Source organism: Callospermophilus lateralis, unplaced genomic scaffold (genome assembly GCF_048772815.1).
Source record: "Callospermophilus lateralis isolate mCalLat2 unplaced genomic scaffold, mCalLat2.hap1 Scaffold_105, whole genome shotgun sequence".
NCBI classification, from domain to species: Eukaryota; Metazoa; Chordata; class Mammalia; order Rodentia; family Sciuridae; genus Callospermophilus; species Callospermophilus lateralis.
This window is the reverse complement of record NW_027510702.1, coordinates 1,790,829-1,813,195: the sequence shown is the minus strand read 5'-3', so window position 1 is coordinate 1,813,195 and position 22,367 is coordinate 1,790,829. Positions and strand designations below refer to the sequence as shown.

General features: G+C 31.8%; 1 protein-coding gene across 1 annotated transcript in view; it reads left to right on the top strand.

Annotated features, from left to right (window-relative positions):
* LOC143640001 (uncharacterized) overlaps positions 1-22,367 on the top strand; it is a 141,157-nt gene that overhangs the window by 39,727 nt on the left and 79,063 nt on the right. The window contains 7 exon segments of the mRNA XM_077107990.1: positions 12,715-12,768; positions 12,903-12,947; positions 13,068-13,121; positions 13,258-13,302; positions 16,049-16,111; positions 17,170-17,223; positions 21,075-21,128. Coding sequence (XP_076964105.1) covers positions 12,715-12,768; positions 12,903-12,947; positions 13,068-13,121; positions 13,258-13,302; positions 16,049-16,111; positions 17,170-17,223; positions 21,075-21,128 — 369 coding nt within the window.

Sequence of the window (22,367 nt, the reverse complement as noted above, 5' to 3'; positions counted from 1 at the left end):
TTTATATAACTATTATTAAAGGCAATGCCAAAACTTTCCTGAAAGATTTTATTCTATCAAATGTCTACAGTGATAGAAAAAATTTCTTCAATTGGCGTTTATTTTTTCCTCTATCATGAGACAGTTTTAACAATAAAAATGTAATTCTAGTTATTCTCAAATCAAAATTAAAATTATAAGGTGTATTATATAACATGCATATATGTTTTTAATTCATTATTCTCTCACAGTGTGGCTGACATAAGCCAGGAGAAATGATGCTAAAGAGACCAGCTCATTCTCTGACATTCTGGAATATAGTCAAATGTTTAATTTCTATATGGAAACAATGAACTTGCTTTAAAAGAAACTAAGAAAGCAATCCCATTTAAAATAAGTATGAAAGAATATTTAGGGATAAATTTAACTGAGGAAGTGAGTGATCTCTACAATGAAAACTGTAAAATACTGATGAAAGGACTCATAGAGGATTAAAAAAAGAAATGAAAATATATCCCTTGTTCATGGATTGAAAGAGTCAATATTGCTAAAAATACCCATACTACCCAAAATGATGATTCAATGCAATACTTATCAAACACCAATGATTTTCTTTGCAGAAAACAAACAAAACAAAAAATATATAAATTTCCTATAAAACAAAAGACCCAGAAAAATCAAGGTGATTCTGAGCAAAAAGACAAAGACTGGAAGCCTCAAAATACCTGACATCAGAACATATTGCACATCCAGTCAACTGATTTTTGACAAAGGTATGAAAAACACACAATAGAGAAAAGGCTGTTTCTTCACTAAATCTTACTGGCAAAATTGAATATGCAAATGCAAATACATTGAAAATAATCAAATGGATTAAAGACCTAAATTTTAAGCCTAAAACCATAAAATTTATTATTAGAAAATAGGGGAAAGACTTGGAGTAACAATCATTTTTTTTAGATAGGACCCCAAACCATTTGCAACAAAAGTGGAAATAGACAAATGAGATAACTCTGAGCTAAGAAGCCTTTGTATAGGAAAGGAAATAATCAACAAGATTTAGAGAAAACCTGCAGAATGGGAGAAGATATTTGTAAATTGTACACTGTAAAGGAATTGGCATCCAAAATATGTAAGAAACTCAGAGCTAAACACCAAAGAAACAGTTTATTTTAGTCAGCTTTTTTACTTTTGTGACCAAAAGACCTAAGAAGAACATTTTTAAAGAATAAAAGTGTGTTTGGGGGGCACATGGTTTTCTGAGGTCTCCCAGACAGCTGATTCTATTCCTTGGGGCTTGAGGTGAGGCAGAACACCATGGTAGAAGAGTGTGGTGGAAGAAAGCAGCTCAGGACCACGGTACTAGGAAGCAGGAAGGGAGGGAGAGAGAGAAAGTCATCAGGAAAAAATGTAAACTTTAAAGGCACACCTATTTAATGAGCAAGTATTGCATTAGTCTGCAGAAACTTCAGATTTCAAACTCTTAGAGAGTGCATACTCTAGTGGAAACAATAAGGAGAAGACTAATGACAGTTAATCAACAGTTTTTGAGAATGACAGAAGGTTGATATCAGAGATAATAATATCTGCCATTTTTACATATCTACCTTAATGTCAAGCACTGTGTCGTATTTTTAGTCTTCTTGATCTTCGCATCAAACATCAGTAACAGATATTTACAAATGCGACAGTGAGATGAAGACAGACTAAGTTTACCAGAAGGTGAGGAAAGTAATGACTGATGAAGTCAGGATTGGAATGCCATTCGGCCTGGGTCGAAAACCCAAGCCTGTTAACTTTCTTATGCAGCTTCTCAGAGGTTGCCAACAATTAAAGGTAGAAAACAAGTGCCTTCCTAAAAAAAAGGGAAAACATTATGCTTCATTTCTAGAAGCAGAATATCAAGAAAGAAGATGACATTTACACAAGAGGAGTTTATAGAAGTAGTAATTGAGTCCTTAATTAGAGCTTTATTTTTGAATTGAAAGGAGAGAAGAGGGAGAAAAATGAATACAAAAAGAGAAAAGGAAAGCACATAAAAATGAGCTGTTAAGGGCAAAAAAAAAAGGCTACAAAGGTTAAAGTCAGGATTTATCAGACAGGATTTAACAGAAACCAAAAGAGCTAAAGTAAGGGAAAATAACAGGAGTGGGTATGAGAAAGTTCGAATAAGACAATTAGTTACCTTCTCTCAGTGACCATGACAATTTCAGTGGAGTAGTGTCAGACTGGAAACCTCCTGTCTGAGAATCAGACCTGGAGGAGAAATGAGCAATTTTATATTTAGATATCTACATCTTAAACTCAGGAGGAACATAAGAGTTATTTGAAAATTATCCAGATTACATGGCGCATTGTAGAACATTAAATGATTTTACAAAAGAAATGTATGTTTTGCCAGGTAGATGTTTGAAAACAATGTAGATTTTTTAAAGATTGTAATTTAATTGTATATATTTTTGATAGTTGGTATTTTCACAGCACTATGGAATTTTAGATTTTTAAGCTCAGTAGAATTGCTAGCTGAAATGAAATTGATAGCTTAGGTTTTTCAATTTCCATTTAAATGTTCAACAAACTGTCACAAGGAAGTAGTTTTGTGTGGTTTATAACAACTTTGAAAGATTTGTAGCTGTGCTATGAATGCATCCAATCATACTAAATATGCCTTTAAAAATTACTTTTTGCTATTACCTGGACAAGTTAGTGTAGAATAATGTGGTTTTTCTAGTACAAAAAGTAATATAGACTTGAACATTTGATATATTCAAATAACTCTATGCACAGAAAAAGGGAAGATTATGGCATCTGTTTTTACCCTATGTCAGCTTTCAAAATGTCTTCTTTGCTAAGCTTTTCATTTCTCACTTTTGACCAAAAATGAGAGGTATAAAAATGGCAATTATCAAAAATGCAAGTCAAAATAAATGTTGGTAAGGATGTGGGGGAAAAGGTTCACTCATGCATTGTGATGGTACTGCAAATTGCTGCAACTAATATGGAAAGCAGTATGGAGGTTCCTCAGAATACCAGTTATCTCACTCCTCTGTTTGTACCCAAAGGACTCAAATTCAGCATACTATAGTGACACAGCCACATCAATGTTTATAACAGCTTGATTCACAATAGGTAAGCTATGGAACCAACATAGGTACCCTTCAACAGAAGAATGGATAAAGAAAATGTGGTTTATATATACAGTGGAATATTACTCAACCAAAAAGAAGAATGAATTTATGGCATTTGCCAGTATATGATTAGAACTGGAGAATATAATGCTAAGTGAAATAAGCCAATTCCCCCAAAAAACAAAGGCCAAATGTCTTCTCTGATATGTGGATGCTAACTCACAATGGGCAGGGGTAGAGAATAGAAGTACTTTGGATTAGACAAAGGGAAATGAAGGGAAGGGAGGGGAAATGGTAATAGGAAAGATAGTAGAATTAATCAGACATTACTATCCTGTATCATATATGATTACATGACCAATGTAATTCTACATCATGTACAACCAGAAGAATGAGAAGTTATACTCCATATATGTATAATATGTCAAAATACATCATATTGTCCTGTATAACTAATAAGAACAAATGAAAAAAAAATTTTTGAAGTGAGAGATGTGACTCTTTCACTTGAACAATTAGAAGCTACTGCAAAGTTATGAATTGACCTAACTCCAAAATTGTTGTGTCTTCAGGAATAGGGAGATCCAAGGAGAGGGACAAAGACAGGAAAATGACTGTAGTTAGAGTAGTCAAAACCCACACATTTTCATCAATTTTGTTTGTCATTTTGAAAGAGGTTGGTGGGACACCACTACCAGTTACAATAGTAACATCAAAGATCATTGATCATGGATCACTGACAATCTCCTTGCCAGCTTACTCCCATGCTGTCTAGTGGAAGGACTTCTGAAAGGTGACCTTGCTCAAGGACCAGGGCAGGATCCGTGTTTAGGGTGTTCCCCCTTTAGAATAGGGCGGTTTAGCATAATAGGAGACTAGGGTGTTCCCCCTTTAGAATAGGGCAGTTTAGCATAATAGGAGATTAGGGTGTTCCCCCTTTAGAATAGGGCGTATCCTGCTGCTGAGTTCCTCTTGAGTGCTTAGGGTCAGACAGTATATTTTGGGAGACAGAAGCCCATGAGGAGTGGATTTGGGCAGAGTAGTGGATTTGGGAGAGAGTGGATTTGGGCAGAGTAGTGGATTTGGGAGAAGTGGATTTGGGCAGAGTAGTGGATTTGGGAGAAGTGGATTTGGGAGAGAACATGGATTCCCCCAGAACGTGTTTGTAGACGGCCGGTGTGAGTTTGGGAATAAAGAATTGCTGTTTGAATCTACAAGCTGTGTGGAGACTCGTGATTTGTGCCCAGCCGGAGACTGCGGCAGATCACTCTAACAGATATAATAATAAAGTCTGAAATAGTGTGAGAATAACCCAAGTGTGACCCATAGACACAAAATGAGTGCAGTCTGTTAGAAAAATGATGTTGATAGACTTGTTCAATGCAGGGTTACCATGAAAGGTCAATTAGTATAAACTGCAACGTCTGCAAAGTGCAATAGTGAAAGCACAGAAAAATGTGGACACCTACATTTTAATTTTCCTGAAAAGAGTACGTCGGGATACTTGGACATTCCAAGATCTCAGATTTTACATGGTCAGTGCTCTTAGTCAGTGCTTCTCTCTCAAGAGTATTTGCAGCCAAATCTTTACCTGAAAGCTAGAGAGACTTGCCATTGTAAGAATAGTGGAACCATGGTCTTTCTCCTTTTGAAGAATCATTGCATTGAAATACCCTGAATCCCAGGATGGGGCCCATTCAGGTTTGCCATCAGGGAAGGTTAGAAGGCGTGCCAAGTGCAAAAAACACTCCCCATGGGCGGTTGCACTTGACATTATTTTAGGAAGGGTTGAATTTCAGTACAATGTATGGTTTATCCTGGAATCAACTGAGACCTATGATTGTGGGTCTTGAATGAAACAGAAAGCAAGCAAACTGAAAAATCTTTCTTTGAAAGCTGTCATGGTTAAGGTTCAGAGAGATTCCTTTTGTTGTGGAGCCTCCTTAATGAACATAACACTGGGAGAGATCCTTCCTTAAAGAATGAACAGCTGCATTGAAAAAGCCTTTGCCTTACAGCTGACTTGATTTTTAGATTTCTTTCACTTTGGCAAACCCAGAGCTTCAGCTCTATGGCAATTCCTGTTGCTAATGGCCTCGTACCAGACTTGAGAAAATCAGCTTCTGTTCTTATCATATGACTAAAAATTTCTTTCATTAACACAAGCAATGACAGTTTCTGAAAAACTGGTATTTTTCTGTTTTTATTCACCATGTAGGACTCTTCAACAATTGAGCCATATCGATTCTCCATGAGTTCATTTTACATCACCAGGCTTGTCTCACTTATTTCTTCCTTATGGGTTGCTGTCCCTGTTTCCTTTAAAGGCTCTTCTAGTGTGCATTAGGCATCACAGTTATGTCTTAGACTTTCTTTCACTCTATGTACTTTAGAGAAGATTAAATCAGTATACATGGCTTCTATCAGCTTGTGATGTATTGCCTCCCACATCAATGCTTTTACCCAAAGCAGCAAATTGGTCCAAATGCCCTCTGGACTTTTCCATTTGGATATCTTATAGGCACCTCAAGCTTAAAATGTTCCAAGCTGAACTTTTCACCTTTTCCTCATTCTTCCAACCACAAAATGACTCTTTCTTCTATGTTCTCTACCTCTGAAAATAACATTAGCGTCTATTCAATTCACAAAGCCAAAAGTAAATATGTAATGTTTGGTTTTGTTTATCCCCAGATCCAATTATTAACAAGTCTTACCATACTCTTTCTTCATTTTTGTCAGTACTACCTTAGTGTCAATCACCATTGCCACTCACCTGGATACTGTAACCATTTCCTAATTAGTCTCATTAACCCTCCTGTCTGGTTTCCTTCAGCATAATTTTATATCAGAGTTGTACTTAACTTTTAAAACAAAAATCAGATCACATCATTTTAAATAATTAAATCCTATTTCTACTGTACTTAGAACATAATCCAAATATATGAGCGTGATTTGCAAGGTCCTTCGTTATTCAGTCACTGATTGATTACGTTACCATCCTCACATCTAACCTCATATCCTTCTGTACACGCAACAGTCACTCTCACACACACATAGACACACACACATTTTCTGTAAGTACTAGCCATGTTAAACTGCTTATAGGTTCCTAAAGCACTAGGTTGATTTCTTCCTTCCAGTTGGCTATCATCATTTTATTTGGCTATCAGCTACTAACATTTAGTTTTCAGTTAAGGTGACTCTATTTTCCAGAAGCATCCCCTAATTGCTTCTCTCTGGGCTCAGAGTTTTTGTTTCATTCCTTCCTGGGTATCTTCCCTTATGTCACCTAACAGACTAAATCTTAATTGCCCATCTCCTCCTTGTAGACAGTAAGCCATGCAGTTATGGCTGTCTTACTCACTACCCCATCCAAGAACCAAGCTTAAATACTGCAACTCAATATGTTCTCAATAAATATTGATTAAGCATATAAGAAGACAAAATTCATCAATTGGACTTTTGTTATTAAGGTATACAATTGAACTTTTAAATACAGCACTTACTATTTTATTTCAAAAGCATGCTTTGTGGAAAATTTAATAAATCCAAATATAATTCTTAAAGTTGTATGCACTCACAATTATACCATGTAGCAATAATAGCATTTCCTGAAAATCCATCATTTATTTTTACACAATTCAAAAAAATATATACTATTTTCTAAGTTGCTTTTTAATATCTATATTATAGTATACATAAATGTGACTTGCTTTGGTTTTAAGTCAACAATATTGATGTTTACTTTTTCTCTGATCTAGTCTTAATAAATAATTCAGTGAAACACACACTATTTTAAAATGTCCTATATATTAAAAATATGTTTTAGATATTATAAAAATACAGAAGCTGGATCTTCTAAAATTAGTCTCTCCAAAAAATAGATTATTAAATGTTGAGAAATTCCTACTTGACAGTGTTAGGGTGCATTTTTGTTTGTTTAAAATACATTGGTCAGGTTGGTAACACTGGTTTGGTAAAGTTAAAGTGACTTCAGTGGTAGCATATAAGTACATGTGTCCAAGAGACAATGTAAAATTCACTCTAGCCTCACTGATTTTTGTCCTATAAATGGCTGACCTAGAACAGTAAATATGTTAAAATCCTCATTTGAGGAAGGTAAAGCAGGTGTTTCAAAATCAGTGTCTCAAATGCAGTGGATACAAAGACCCCTGGATCATTTGTTCATATCTTTCATCCCCCTGCAGAGATTCTGGATTATTAGACTTATGGTAGGGCTCAATAATATTCTTATTATCCAGTTTCCAGAGTGATTCTGGTATGGGGATTGTGGTATAGGGTGATTTTGGATCTGCCTCACTTACAGACAAATCACCTAGGGATTTTAAAATGCTTTTATTAGAGAATTATAGTTATACATGACAATTACTTTTTAAACCCACACTGTTTTTTACACTGAGGTCATCCTATAATGACATAATTATTTCCATAATAGAACTACTGTCAGAATTGGAGGCTCATGTAATATAGAATGGATTTTGACCTAGAAAGAAATGCATTTAGTGTCTGTATCTCTTATTTTACTTTACATGATATTTTACCACTTATAAGGAATTTCAATTCAAATATATCATTTAGATAAGTATAAATATCATTTCCATAAAAGAATTTATGTAAATATCTCTGGCTTTCTTATATTAAATATATTAATTAGTTTAGATTCTAATTTGCAATCCATTATGAATTTTAATCATAGACTATTATTAGTTTTCAACAATAGGGAGAAGAGACAGAGTAGAAAGTCCACATTTTAAAACATAAACCTCATTTCTCATTTTATCATTCACAGAACTTTATTGAATTCTCTCCCCTTCTTCTACCCTCCTTTATTGATCATTAATTAACTGAACATTTGGTGAACACTTTCTTACTGCCTAGAATAATGTAGAGATAAAAACATCGTCTCTTTGCTTTGCCTTTCTTTCCTCTCAGTATTTTCATGATGATCAAATGAAACAACTCTGTAAAATATAGTTCCACATCAATATAGAAATTTTATTTGCTGTGGTTGTATTGATTACGTACAAAAAAAAGTTTTCTTAAAAGTTGGTTTTATGAACTTCCTAAAGAAGCTCACATAACTTAAAAAAATGTGCTGCAGATAATTATTTTCTAAACTTTTTATATTTTCCTAAGAACCTTCTTTGTTACTGATTCATGTATCATTTGTCTGTGTTAATGCTTGTCTTAAAACTAAATTTTTTCTCAAGTCCAAACTAGAATTCATTGTCTTGGCAATATATCTAGCTTTCCTCTGAGAATATGTCATTGCTGATAACTGCTCTATTCTCATTAAAATTTCTTACTAATTCCACTGAAATTATGAACCACCTGGATAATTCAGGACGATCTCCTTTCAAGATTCTTAATTTCATTTGAGGAAGACCAGACATTTTTATTTTTCTCCTCCTCCTCCTCCTTTTTCTCCTCCTCCTTCTTCAAAATAAAGCAGAATTCACAGGTTTCAGAGCTTTGGACTTGGATGTATCTATTTTTTGGGAAGGGTCACTATTAACCCCATTATATCACATGAATCCCATTTAAAATTTTTTTTTTAATCATGGTTGGACACAATACTTTTATCTTATTTATTTATTTTTATGTGGTACCGAGGATTAAACCCACCACCTTGCATGTGCTAGGTGAGCATTCTACTGCTGAGCCACAACCCCAGCCCCTGAATCCCATTTTTGAGTATTTGAAATATACATATTTTATGAAAAAAGATGGTTTTAAAATTGTGTTTTAATCTCCAGTACTCATTTTTCCCCAGCTAACCATACAATTTAGTGAAGACTGTAGTTGATTCATTGACTAGGTACATTAAGATAGTTTGTAAATGTTGATTATTAATATTGGAGGGTTCATTATATACTGTATATGTAGATGAAAGTCTCTATATTAATCTATTTCCCTATATATACCACAGTTTGACCCATTCACACATAATGCATAAAGTAGAAAAGGAGAATCCTGTTTGTATAATATTCTATTATATAATTAACATATATTTATTAATCATTTCACAGATAACTGGGGTGAGACAGAAATGTCCCTCCCCCAGTGAAAGGTAGACTACATGCAATTGTATAACTCATTGTCTAGTGATGACACTATTTTAGGCTTGTCTTGATTTTTCTTATAATTTTTTATAAGAAACACATATGATATTTTCTAAAATAAGATTCATAAAATTTATGATTTAAAAATAATACAAGTATCATTTAAATGTTTTCTAATACACTGAAATTTTGAATAGTTATTTTGAATAATTATTTTGACCTTTTAAATATTATCTCTAATATATTGCTCTGACAGTTACCTTTCTTTCAAATGTCAACATTTTTTCACAAATATTGTAAGAAACTATTCACTGCAGAATAAACGGCCTTACGCTTCATGAATTCTTGATCTATTTACTAGGCTGAATTACAATTGTGGTGTTGTTTTGTTTTGACTTGAATACTTAGAAAACTGCCATAACATTACTTGAATGAACACAATTTTATGAGTTTATCTGAAATTCTGATTATTTTTGTTTCTTCTAAGTCATTTCTTTGCTTAGTATTCTTTGAATTCTTTTTATTAGAAAAATGCAACAGAATGACTAAATAGAAATATTTCTTCCTAGAGGAATCAAACGTATTTCTAATTCGATAACTTAAATGTCTGAAATATTGGCCTTTATTTTTTATATTTCTTTTCTGCATAACTAAATTTTTTTTCTATGATCAAAGAACTTTTGGGTTTCTCATTTCTAAAACAAAAGTTATGGGTGCATTAAAGATCAAAGATAGCCTCACTTTTTTTCTATGTGGAAGCCAATAAATTTTGAATGGAATTAAGTCTTTATTATATTAAGAGTGAAATTTGATTGCTCATCTCTTTGAAGAAATTTAAGGACTATAATTAGACACTTTAATTTATACAGTGTCTTTGTAGCAATATAAACCATAATGGGAATTCAAAAGTCACACCATCGTATTTTAAGATGATAGCTATTTCAAACTGTAAAATCTCTTTCTGGATAGTATACTTTAACAATTCAAATGGCATTTAAAATAATTTTGAAAGTTTCACTTTTATTAACTGATATAATTTTACCATTAGTCTTTGACATTGTCGTCTCTTTTGTTTTTTTGTTTCTTCTATCTAAAAGCAGGTGATGCCTTTTTACAGAGTCTGTATTTTGTTGATAAGTCCTTATACAGGAAAATAAAGATACTATCCTCATATATTATAAACTGCTTAACTTGTGGATCGGACTCTTTGTGTTTATTTCCCACTGACTTCCTAGAGCAGAAACCATGTAAAAAAATAAATGCATTGAAAATAAATTGATCTATGGGAACAATTTGCTTAAATTAGTATTTATTAATATGATTAGTTATCTGGTCAAGTCAAGACAGAACTAAATATTTGTTCCCAGGTAAAATTTAATGAAAATAAATTTTTATATTTTCTTGTCAAATTCCTGAAATAGCCATACCGTAAAACTCTATTAGATGTAACCGATGTGATTCTGCAATATGTATTTGGGGTAAAAATGGGAGTTCATAATCCAATTGAGTCAAATGTATGAAAGATGATTTATCATGAGCTTTGTAATGTTTTGAACAACTAATTAAAAAAAAAAACTCTATTTGATGCACCTTTATCTGATTCTCTGTAGAGAAAGGAAAGAAGCTTCAAAAGCCCTTCACAAAATATAATTAGTTGAGACTGTTCCGCTAGTATGTGGAAATTTCATGTCTAACAATTGTCTTTAGGTTGAACAGAAGTTGACTCTAAAGTCATGAATCAGAATATGTTGATAAGTGGTGGGTTATTATTTTAACCATCAACTGCCTTAGGTCTTTACATACAATTTTCCTGATTTACTTTAATAGCACTTGTGGAAGATATTAGTAGAATTCACCCTATTTTCTAAGAATGTAATATTCATCACTTTCAAATTTGGAATAAAGCTAAATAGTTATCTTCTTTCTGCATATAGGTAATATTTCATACTTGCCTGTTCTTACTGTACATGTTTAAGAAACAGCTTCCAAGAATTCTCAAACATTAAAGTACATACCGCCTGAAGAGGTTGTTGAATGAGCAGATTCTTGGACCTTCTATCAGATTGTGTGTTTTAATTTCTGTAGATATGGAGTGTGACTTGCCAATTCATATTTTCAGCAATAATTAGATTATTCTCAGACAGAGGGACCACTTACCAGTTGGAGAATAATTGTTTTAGTGTAGGTCAGTACAAGTCAGTTGATTCCAAAACCCACAAAATTTGTTTAAGTCAAAGGAGATTTAGTTATATTTCCTATCTGCTAGAGACTTTACACATTATTGAACCTAATTATACAGTGGTCTAAACAGGAAAGGCAAATATTTAGAAAACCTCCAGCCATCTCCAGGGACTTATAGTAAATAAAATGATTTGAACCTTGATCTGTATTTCCTTATTCAATTATGAGGAGACTGGTCTCAGTCTTGATTAAAGAAATATCTGACAAGATGAAAAATCTGAGATTATACACAAGGTCAAAAGGAGGAATTTTAATATTGGAGATTATATTATATTTTATCTGTAAAATGTGGTCATGTGTGGCCTAAATGAAATAATGTTTCAGTGTATTTATTGCATTTAAAATGATCATTGTATTATATGTTGTTATCATTAATTATTATTGTTACTCAGCATTCCTTTATTCCAATCTCCCTTCACTTTCAAAATACCTGTAAAATATGTGTTACTGGCCTCATTTTGCAAAAAAAAAAAAAAAAATCATACTCATCAGGATAAGTAATGTATGCAACTTACTTAACTGGTGCGTGGCAGACAGAAACCTTGAATTTTATCTTTGGAATATTAAACATAGTATTTAATTGTTCAGTACTTTGCTTTGTTTGGTAGTCACATTCAAGGGTCAAGTAGAAAACATGGAGGAAAGGTGGCCAGCCTGTATGACTTATAAAGTTCTAAAAGTACACAGATATTCAGCTGAAATGATATACATATGGATACAATAATGTTAATTCAGGAAAAACATCTTCATGGAGGAAAGGTGGCCAGCCTATATGACTTATAAAGTTCTAAAAGTACACAGATATTCAGCTGAAATGATATACATACGGATACAATAATGTTAATTGAGGAAAAACATCTTCATAAAGCCTCTGTTTTAATGTTTGACTAGTCATGCTTATGAAAATAGGATTTTTCTTTAGAGTCAAAGCAAGAATGTAGACTATTAAGTTAAAAATACATTTTACACAAAATTGGACTGCTTTTTTATAATAGGAGTTATAATTTTTTATTAATTATTTGACTTTTGAAGTTAAATACTAAAACATGTTTTATTAATTCATGCTTTCAATGCTTCCAGGATTTCAGATGTCATTGTAAGTTCAATTTCAAATACATAAGTGGAGCTCATGTGGTCCCTTTAAACTTATATATGATTTTAATTGTATTTTTATTTAAGTATTACCAGCTGTGTCAGAATTTCTGTTTTCCAAAATAATCACATCTTTTGACCTGCTAGTTTAAGTTATCATATTCACTGTTTATTATTTTTTATTATTTTAGGGTTCCACTGGATTTCCTGGGTTTCCAGGTGCCAATGGGGAGAAAGGTGCACGGGTATGATATTTAATTGTTTTATCCTGAACTAGCTAATGTCAGTGTCCTTGCATGAGAAACCATATTTCAACGCCAGACTTCATAATTTACTGTGGTATACAGCACATGGAAACGGTTTGAACTGTCTTTGGCAGGGAGTTGCTGGCAAACCAGGCCCGAGGGGTCAGCGTGGTCCAACGGTGAGTGCTTTCATTTAAAACAGTAATTTTCATTTGTGATTCAATTTTTCAATATAATGTTTCTGTGCCTTTGGATTTGCTTGGAATTAGATCAGTTTCATGTTTTGCTCTCATATGCAGGGTCCTCGAGGTTCCAGAGGTGCAAGAGGTCCCACTGGGAAACCGGGCCCAAAGGTATTGTTGGCACTTGTTTCAAATGATCTTTGTTGCAAATTCCTTTTCTGGAGGCTGCCATAACAAGGAATTAAAACTGATTTTTTCTTTTCTCTTCTCTCTCTTTTTTTTTTTTTTTTTTTTTTTTTGCTTCTAGGGCACTTCGGGAGGTGATGGCCCTCCTGGTCCTCCAGGTGAAAGAGTACGTATGATTCAGTCACCTAAAATAAGATGAAAATGAGTACTTCTGCAAGTGTTTACCCTTCTGGAAAAAAGTATCTGTATCCATTAATCCACAAAAATTTTGTTTTGAATTAAAAAAAAATCATATTCTTTAATTTACTTCACCCTGCCAATATGAAAGCTTTATGAGTTATATGCAACTAATTTTATTAAAGAAATGAGAGAAATAATGTAATTGGCCTAAGATATTACTCTTAAACTCAAGCCAATGTAAATTTTTTACTTAAAATGTGCTTAAAACACCTATGCCCTTTCATCCACTTGTCTTGTTTTCCATATTAATACTCAATTTGTCTGTGGAGCTGGCAGCAAAATTATGCTGGTAGAATGCAAGCTACCAGTGGCCATTAAGCCACAATCAATATAAATTTAACTCAAGACAAAACATCTATTCCAGTAAATAGAAAAACTATTTAGTAAATTGATTTTCAATTGATATAAAATAAAGCAAAATACAGATGAGCAAGCATGCCCTTTGTTTGACTTTTTTGGCAAAATGCTGTTTTGCATGAGTCCAGATTTTTTTTTAATGCTATCCTCTGTATTATAGTCAAAGATATTAGAATTATTTCTTAGTATCTGTAATAGCTTTTGATATTATATAGTCATGTTAGTATTTTTTATTATTATTTGAAACTTATGATAGGTGTTTTATAAAAGGAAAACTGAGAAAGAGTAGTTTTGTTACTTCAAAAAAGAAATAGTGAGTAAAACTTAGTTTTTATATATGACCAAACTGTGAGTACATATGATGTAAGAATAAATATTTAATTAGTTACTTTCTGATTTTGGCTCATATTTAATTAAATTAAACTTTCCTAACATTTCTCATTCTTGATGAATTATTCCCAAATCAAGTCCATTCCTCCTGCACCTTTTGAGTTAATAATGGACATATTTAATGTATTTGATGATTACAGTTATTCAGCACATTAGATTAATTAAACTGACCAAATCACAAAACAAATTAGAATAGTTTAACAAATTGTAGCACACTGATCTTTGTTTTTAAAGAACAGACTATATTCTCTTTTAGTGCTTTATTTATGCATTCCAGAATTGAACAATCAACATGTTTCTTTATAAGTAAATATGCTTTTTGTTTTCTTTTTTGTTTGCTTTTTGTTTGCTTTTCATGGTGCTGGGGATCAAACCCAGGTCCTCATACGTGCAAATGAGACAGGTCCCCAGCTTATAAATATGCTTTCTATGTTTTCACATTTTAATTTGGACATAGTGGTTAGATCCAACAGTATGAATACTTGTAATTGTAAAAACACTCTGAGAGTGGGAAAAATACATTTTGAGAATCAAAGCAAAGGGTAATTTTGTCTTTTTTAAATATGAATCTAGAAAGATGCATTTTCAGGCTGGGGGTGTGGCTCAGCAATAGAGTGCTCCATCTTCAGCACCACATAAAAATAAATAAATAAAACAAAGGTGTTGTGTCCAACTACAACTAAAAAAATAAATATTAAAAAAATAGTTAAATAGATTTAATTGGGTCTGAGGTTACCAGATTTAGCAAAACAAAACAAAATATAACAGAACCAACATACCTAATTACATTTGAATTCTACTTAAAAAGTGAGTAATTTTGGCATATGCATGCTCCTTGTAATATTTAGGGGATATGAAAAACTATTCATTATTTGTCTAATAATAAAATTTAACTAGACACTAGATATATTATACAGTCTTCATACTTGGGTACAAACACAATCTTTACACTGATTCTTTAAACATTTTTTACCTTACCCAGAAACTATAGTAGTACCTCTTTACCTGTACCTGCCATGGTTACCTTCAGGACTCTAAGGTATTTGAAACAGCAGATAGTGCCAAACCCTATATAAACCATGTTTTCCCCCCTATACTTTCTACATATGTATGATAAAGTTTATCAATTAAGCAGAATAAGCTATTAACAATAATAATAAAATAGATTATGACATACTGTAATAAAATTACCATCATCCTTATTCTTGTGCTTTGAGGACCTTATTTAGTATAATAAGATTTAATTGAACACAGCCATTGCAATACTATGACAGTTGATTGATAATTCAAATGGCTACAAAATGACTAATGGGTGTGTAGTATTTACAATGTAAATGCCCTGAATAAGGGATTCTTTATGTTCCAGGTGGACTGAACCAAAGGAGATGAAATTTTACTATGTGTAAAATAATACATAATTTTAAACCACTGAATTGTTTATTTCTAGTATTTTCTCTTTCATATTTTCAGATCATAATTGATCACCAGTAACTTACACTGTGGAAAGTAAAATCAGAAAAGGGGATACTACTATATTTGACTAATATAAGGAAAATATGTGAACAATTTTTTGTGGAACTTTATAAAGCAAGCTCAATTTTTTAAACTTTTCATTGAAATAGTGATTTTTAAAATGTTTCTTAAATTTAAAATCAAATTTTATTTTAAAAGTATTAAAATTTTAAAAAGCAAATATGTCTGAAGAAGTTAGGGGAATAGAGAATACTGTAAAGCCTTAAAATACTATTTAAAATTTTTTTATTTAAAATGCTAAGTTTTTTTATGATGTATATTTAAGAATCATATTTTCATAGTTTAAAGATAGTACAAAAACTTATAAATTACAAATATTTTCTCAGTATTTTATTAATTTCATGTTGTATATTTTTTAACTATATAAATTTGATGAATCCTTTTCATTTCAGGATGAGATGCTGGTAATAGTAAAAGCTTATGCTTATTGCAGAACTAGCATTGCCTTAAGAGTAGTAATGAAATTTCTCCTGAGAAGTCTAAACTGATACTTTAAAAGAATAAATTCTATTAAAGTTCAACACCAATAAACTTTTAGAATGTAGATAAATCTTATTAAATCTTTATTACTTATTAAATTTTATTTATATTATCTTTAATTTTGCGTATCTTCTTTTTATGAATACAATTATTACATTCTGGCATACACAGAATTAAATTTTACCAATTTTTTTTTTGCCACCAACACAATCATCATAATAGAGTCTACTTCATGCATTTTAAAGATATGTAAATAAGAAAGTTGAATAATATTGTTAATTAAACATCGAGCCTAGAATAATATTATAAAAGCATATTTAGACTGACTGTTAATGAGAATACTTATACAATAAAGTTCTTTTTATCTTTCTACCAAAGAAGTTTATACATGAGTAAAATGAGATAGTAACATCCTCAAAAATAAATACATTTTATCTACAAATATTAAAGATATCTTTTATGATTATTTTGAGATACTTTTTTGCCCTTTTTAAAATATTTTTTGGATGCATGGACCTTTATTTTATTCATTTATTTATATGTGGTGCTGAGAATCGAACCCAGTGCCTCATACATGCTAGACAAGCGCTCTACCACTGAGCCACAGCCTCAGTCCCTTATTTTCCCTTTTATTTGTGACTCACTAGAGCCAGAAAATTTATGGAGTCACTTTTAAACATATTTTTCCTTTGGAGAAGTATGGCATTGAATTGAAATTTTCCTTTTATGAATGTTTATAGCCAACATTCAAAGTAAAAAAAAAATCTGTGAAACTTATTGCTACTATTGTTCTATTAGTTTTTTTATATGAACTCTAAATATGTACAGTGCTCCTATGATGTACAATTTTAAGTAGTAAAAAACTATTTTGCTTTTCTATTAGTATTATTTACCATATCATAGTACCATAGTTTTGTCACTACTGCGAAGAAGTTGTATGTTGTTCTGTATTTTATCTGAATAAATAAGCCATGAGGCATGGAGGTTTCTCTTTCCAGGCATATCATTAAGCTTTCTATACTATTTACTTTAGGGTCCTCAAGGACCTCAGGGTCCAGTTGGATTTCCTGGACCAAAAGGCCCTCCTGTAAGTGTCATAATTTCCTTTTCTTTCTTTATTTTATAATATTTTCACATTTTTTGAGAGTTGCAGTTTAAATTATGAGATGTAGATGTAATTAAATCCTTATAAAAGCAAAATTGAAAATAAAATGTAAAAGAATGTTTTCCATTTATGAATTCAAAGAATTTTAATGTAATTTAAATACCTCTTATTTTGCATTGTTTTAAATAATGTGAATATTATTTTGTCAATTACTTTTCTACAATATTTATTATTTAAATATTGTACAATAAATATTTTTAATTATTAAATATTTGGTCTGTTGTAATTTCCCTGTTATCTTCCACTAGCAAATTACATCTTGCAAACGGAATTTTGCATCCATCTTCAATTATCACTTCCTAAACTTCTTCCAACATTCTGACACACTTATATCACATTGAGATTTATATGTTTTTATTATTTTTCACTCTAGAATGCATTTTTTTAGAAAATGTAATCATAACATTTATTGACTTATATTCTTCTTATAAAATTTGTTTATTATAATATTGTTTTGAATGTCATCATTAAATATTTTCCCAAAGTTAATTGAAATGCTTTATTTTTATATTTAAATATTAATGGGAACATAGTCCTGTTCAGTGGTTTTCTCTTTCTTTATCTTTTGTCCTCCTTTTCTCTCTTTCTCTTTCTTCCTTCCTTCCTTAATTTAGTTTCTTTATATACACTAGAATTACCTCACCCATCTGTCTAGTGCAATGGTTCTCAAAATGCTTGTTTGGGCCCAGTAGCAGCAGCTGCCCTTGGGATATTAGTAGAAATACAAAGTTTCACCTGATAGCCATATTTTAATTAGCCATACAGATAGTTCTGTTTCATAACAGTTTGTGAATCATTGTTCTAGCCTAGACTAGAAAATATCTTCCAAACTTTAGTGTGTATACAAATAAAATTGGTGAATCATTTATTTTGAAAAACCTTCTTGAATTAAAGGTTAACCATTTAGGTAATCACTTACTTTTTGCAATAATTTTAGACACTGCTTAAGAGTATCATTTTAACACTTAACAGTTCTGCTTTATGACCACAAACATATCAGGTTATTAACTATATTATAGGATTAAAGTGGATTCACACACAGTTACTATTAATATATTGATATTTCCTGCACATAATGTCTTGCTCACTGAGTTGTGTTCCAAATGCAATATCATATGTGCAGTTTCACAGAAAAGTGAAAATGTGGTTTGTAAAGTGACTGTATATACACATTTTCAAAGGTAAGTCCAAAAGTATTCTGAAGCCATGTACATGGATCATTTAGCCAAAAGAAAAATCCACTTGAGTCATATAGCCTTAACATTATTGTATTTCCTATGTTAGATATATTTATACATCATACTTATACATTTACATATTTGTTTACATTGTTGCAAGTTGTTTCCCCATGCAATATGATAATCTTATCAAAGAGAGCCATTGGACTCATTTTTTCTCAGACTTTTTCAGTTTGTTCTTTCACATGCCTTTTAGTTAAGTTTGGAGCCATTGATCATGCACTCATTTTATCTCTAAGAGGTATTAGAATTATAATAGATGCCTAGACTTTAGAAGCCCACAGTCAAGTTGGAGAGACATGGCACTATTAAGAAGCATTGCTGTCCCTGCTGAATAAAGTGCTTTGTGTACTGTTTACTATCCAGTGAAATACTAAAGTATGAACTAAAAATGCTTAACATGTTTCTGGTATAAAGTTTTATGAAATTTGGAAAAGAAATACCTTCATCTCTTTGACATAGAAAGAAGAAATTGATCCCAGTGGTTTGGGAGGCTGAGGCAGGAGTAAGTTCAAAACCAGCCTCAGCAACTTAGCAGCTAGGGTTGTGCTCAAAGGTTAAGCACCTCTGGGTTTAATCCTCAGTACCAAAGCAGGGGATAGAAAAAGAAAGAAAAAATTGAGGTGAGGGATAGAACCAGTCTCCTCCTACAGACTAATTATACACACACACACACACACACACACACACACTCACACAAAGACTGAGTGTTTGGAATGTTCTCTTTTGGTTCTTTTACTTTTATGTCATTTTTGCCATATTTGGAGAGTATACAGTTATCTCATTCAAGAAAAAGTTTAAATGATTAAAATTTATAGCATCATTATTATGAGGAACATTTATATTTGTAGGAAAAATATCAAATCTAGTGTTCATGAGGGTGTTTTCTCACTGGATAGTTTAAAAACTATTTGGAAGGGTTTTTTCACAGTTTGACTTCCTGTATATACACACCTCCCATTAGATGAACTTGTTTCCTCCATCCTTCATTAACTAAATCAAAAAGGCAGCCTATTTGGATGGATAAAATTATCATTTATAAATAAACTATTTAGCAATTATTTGGCTTTATTTTATTGGGTAGTAGTGGAAAGCCATTAGAGTTATTTAGGATTAATTGCCTAATATTAGAAGTACATACTTAAATCAAGAAAAGTGTTGATGATACTGATCCTATAGACCATTAACTCTGTTGCCTTAGACTGTCTAGAAACACCACTAAAAATCATGTTGCTTTCATTCCAGGATATCATCATTAAGAACTAAAATCACTATTTTAAAGGATTATAATTTTTTAATGAACATTTCATCTCTATCAGCAAATATAGTGAGATATTTAACTTTAATATTTACAGATTTGTTAGAAACGTGTGTATGTTTTATACTGATTGCAAAGCTCAGCATTTAAGAAGTGTTTTAGTTTGATAGGGAAAGACCACACTCAATTTTATTATTTTTTAGCTGTCTTCCACTGCTTTTAGTAAATTTTTTATAATTATCTGAAACTGATATCATATTAATTCCATCTGTATCAAAATAGAGACAAAGTAGAAAAATCGTTTTTATTTGTTGTTTTGAAAACATGAACCTGGATGAAATCTTTTAGAATGAACTACCCATTTTTGTGTTTCACTTCTAAACTGAGGGCAAAACATCATCTTATATTACTCATGACCTAGTGAGAAATGGAAACATATGTAATATGTTTTAATGAAAAAATGTTGAAGTGACATCTAAGAATGTTTGGGCCCTTGGAGCTCCAGTTTTGTTCCTTGGAGAGTTGTTTGCTTTAAGTACTTAGTTAATTGCTTCATCTATTTCTTCAGACATGACAAAGATTGCACCCATTAGAGAAAGCAATACCATGGCAGAGTTGCTCTCCAGTACTTCATAAGAATTTTGCTTCCAAGAGGGTTTTTAAGAAAACTGAATGGGAAAAAGTGGCCCTGATAATTTCCAGAATTGAGCATAGTACATTGTTTCCTTTACTTGAAGCGATTTTAGATGTAAAGTGCCTTTGTTTTTGTAAATTTCATTCCTTTTTCATTCTTGTCAGTTTGAAGTTTGGATCACCACTAGAGGACACTATCTTTCTCTATTATCCATGTTTCAATGCACAGGGAATTGGCTTACAAACACATCACACACACACACACACACACACACACACACACACACAAATTGAAGAATAGTTTTATAAAAATAAAATTTTTTATTTTAATCATGTGGAAGAAAAAAATAAAATGCAGATCTATGTAAACATTGTTTTAAAAAGATGCAATGAGATAAATTCACTTAATTGTAAAAGGTATAGAATAGAATTCTACATTTTTTTCTTTAGTCTCAGTTATAGCTATAGACTTATGTTAAAGAGATACATGCCATATATAAAACTGAACATCACCAAGTATAAAATCAATTAGAACATCAAAATATAATGTCCAGTGAAATATTAGTAAATTGTCTAACATAATTCTTCTAGTCTATAATTAAAGAAATATTTACTTCATGGGTATTTAAAACTTGTAATTTCAGGGTCCACCTGGGAAGGATGGGCTGCCAGGACACCCTGGGCAACGTGGGGAGACTGTAAGTAACTTATTCTGAGTGGAATTTTCAATCTTTAGTACCTCATTAGTTCATAGAAGCTACTTATTTTAACATTTAAATGACAAGCTTGAGAACAATGTAGGAATGAATTCCATTAGACCTTTTATTTAAACATGAATAAATACATAAATAGACCAATGTTTGTACCTAAACAAATATCCTTGAAAAAACTGTTATGTTAATTTATTTAATCGATCTTATTGTTAATAATGGTACTTTAATAATGAGTTGATGGACAAGAACCCATTATTCTTTGGATGCTTTCATGATATCGTCACACATTACTGTAAGTCATGCACATAACACAAAGTTCTTCTTTCCAGAACTAGAGAGTGAATTCTGCTGATGTTACAACCATAAGGGTATAAGTGGTATGGAACTATTTCAAATGCTTCCTCTCTTGTTGAGTAGGGAAATGTAGATTGAAAAAAGTAATTTTGTATTATTTAGAAATGGAGAAATATAACGTTAAACAAATTAACTGAATAATCCATCTTATATACGATGATGATTGGGCACAGGAGAAATTGTTAACTCCTCGATGGCTTAAGAATTCTCATGGGTTAGTGATTTATTTTATCACTGTTATGAAACTACATATCTGAATGTACCAATGGTTTGTTATTCTAGTCAGAAATCCTCAAGGTTTGGCATATATCCTTGGAACATATTCTTGTTTCTTAATATTGGTTAATTTTATCCAGATTTCTTGAGAAAACCACAACATAGACTATCTTTGACTGCATGGTTAAAAAATCACTTCAAGGCTTTCTGCCAACATGAAGACATATTTGGAATTGCATAGCCATATGTGTTAACAAATCTTAAAATATTATTAATTTTCTGCCATGGGAGAAACAGTCTGTCAGCAGCAACCCAATTCCTGTCTCACTCTCCAAGTGACAATTCTTAGTTTAACAGCTTCCTAATTTTATCCAGGCTAGAAATTTCAAAGTCTGGACTTTCCAAAGCTGAATCAAAATGATTTATAGTGGGACCAAAAAATAAAATTGTTTGAGTTTCCTCTTGGGAATGATATCTCCATGATGAGGAAAATATAGATTCTCTAAATAAGAATCCACAGTGAAATTTACACTAAATTCCCACACAACATTCCCACTTAAATCTTGCATCCAGTCATTTTAACCATCACATTATTTCTTGGGAATAACAGGAATATTTTTGAAATTGCTTTTGAGGAAGGAATACCTAGAGCAT